Source organism: Malurus melanocephalus, unplaced genomic scaffold (genome assembly GCF_030028575.1).
Source record: "Malurus melanocephalus ecotype Western Australia unplaced genomic scaffold, MMel_1.1 scaffold_243, whole genome shotgun sequence".
Taxonomy (NCBI): Eukaryota; Metazoa; Chordata; class Aves; order Passeriformes; family Maluridae; genus Malurus; species Malurus melanocephalus.
This window is the reverse complement of record NW_026623475.1, coordinates 165,206-166,830: the sequence shown is the minus strand read 5'-3', so window position 1 is coordinate 166,830 and position 1,625 is coordinate 165,206. Positions and strand designations below refer to the sequence as shown.

The 1,625-nt window shown below is 61.2% G+C and overlaps 2 protein-coding genes across 5 annotated transcripts in view; both read right to left on the bottom strand.

Moving 5' to 3' along the window:
* LOC130578851 (glutathione S-transferase 2-like) overlaps positions 1 to 123 on the bottom strand; it is a 3,438-nt gene extending 3,315 nt beyond the window's left edge. The window contains exon 1 of the mRNA XM_057375230.1: positions 46 to 123. Within this exon, the coding sequence (XP_057231213.1) occupies positions 46 to 123 (78 nt within the window). The remainder of the gene's footprint in view (positions 1 to 45) is intronic.
* Positions 124 to 244: 121 nt separating this feature from the next.
* Positions 245 to 1,625, bottom strand: part of AMPD2 (adenosine monophosphate deaminase 2) — a 10,914-nt gene continuing 9,533 nt past the window's right edge. For 3 of the 4 annotated variants that reach the window (XM_057375263.1, XM_057375259.1, XM_057375261.1), the window contains one exon: positions 245 to 1,293. In XM_057375263.1, the coding sequence (XP_057231246.1) occupies positions 1,084 to 1,293 (210 nt within the window). In that variant the 3' untranslated portion in view covers positions 245 to 1,083. The remainder of the gene's footprint in view (positions 1,294 to 1,625) is intronic. The other variant, XM_057375262.1, reaches the window with a different exon arrangement.

The following is a 1,625-nucleotide window of genomic DNA, read 5'->3' as shown; positions in this document are numbered from 1 at the left end:
CGGGACAGGACCCTCCCCTCTCCTCGCCCCTCCCCGTGGCGTCACCGGGGGCAGGCTCAGTGTCCGGGCGTCCGGCCAGCGCTGCCACCGCTGCTCGCGATCCGTCCCCTGACCCTCCCRCATCGCCTCGGGGACCCCCAAACCCAAACCATGAGGGGACRCACGCCCCCCCTCYGTGCCTCAGTTTCCCTCTGGGGCCGCGCTCCCTCCCTCCCCCCACTTCAATTGCAGTGTTTTACTTAAATACTTTTATTTTTCATGCTCGGTTAGGGTTTTTTTGTTTTAAAAGTTTCTGTTTGTTGTTTTTATAATCGCCGTAAGGTTTTCTTGGCAATGCCGGCTCCAGATGAGGTGATCAGGACTGGGATGGGGCTGCAGGGACAGAGGGGGTGATGCCCGACTGGGATGGGAGAAGCCTGGTCCAGCCCGATCTGGGCCACTAACCAAGATCTCCTGGGAGTGCTGGGGACAGGGACAATGTCACCTGGTCCCCTTTCCCTTCATCCCCGCGGTGGTGAGGGTGAAACATTCCCCATCCCACCCCTTGCCTTCCTCCCTGTGGYGATGAGGATGRAGCATCCCCCACCGAGCACTGTCCCCCCTGTCCTCTGGGCCACCSTGTCCCCAGCGACAGCAGAGACCTCCCTGGGATTGTCCCCACGGGCAGAGAGCAGATCGAGAGGGGGCTGGGGGTTGAGGAGCATCAGCCTGGGGCTGGGCTGGGACTCCCACACTCTCACCACACCAGCAGACAGGACCCCAAACTGTCACCATGTCCCCAACCTGGGCCGTAAATCCAGGATCCCCCGGCCGTGCCCTCCCCCGGGTCACCTCCAGTGCCATCAAACCCAGCAGGGCCCAACCCGGCAAGGAGACAGCAGTTAAAAACAACAGAAAAAGACCAAAAAAACACCCATAAAATAATCAAAACAAGATGAAACGGAGAGGACCCCACAAACTCCATCCCCTGCAGTGGCACCGGTGGCACCAGGACAGCAGCAGGAGCAGCCCCTGGTTGGGGCAGGAGGTAGCGGGCGGGGGGAYGCTGGCGGAGCCCCGAGGGCTCGGGGGGGATGTGGGCTGTCAGTGGGTCCCCAGAGAGAGGGTGAGCACATCCTCCTCCTGGATGGGCTCCAGCTCGGCGCTCTGCACCGCCTGCGTGATGAGCGTCAGCTCCTGGCACAGCGTCTCGAAGCGGTAGCTGACGCGGATGTCGGGCACGTTGGTGCGGCGGATGTCGTTCCCCTCCGGACCCTCCTTCAGGTAGTTGGGACCCAGCCAGTAACTCTTCACCTGTGGGGCAGGGACAGGGGCCCGTGGGTGCCCGGCACGGCCAGGGGCTGCCAGGGACTCTGGAGGGGGAATGGGGATGGGAATGGGTACAGGGGAATGAGGAAAAGTGGGAACGGGTACATGGGAATGGGGAAACTGGGAACGTGTACATGGGAATGGGGAAACTGGGAACGGGTACATGGGAATGGGGATGGGAATGGGAACAGGGGAATGAGGGAAAGTGGGAACAGGTAYATGGGAATGGGGAAACTGGGAATGGGAACGGGTACATGGGAATAGGGAAACTGGGAATGGGAATGGGTACATGGGAATGGGGATGGGAATGGGTACAG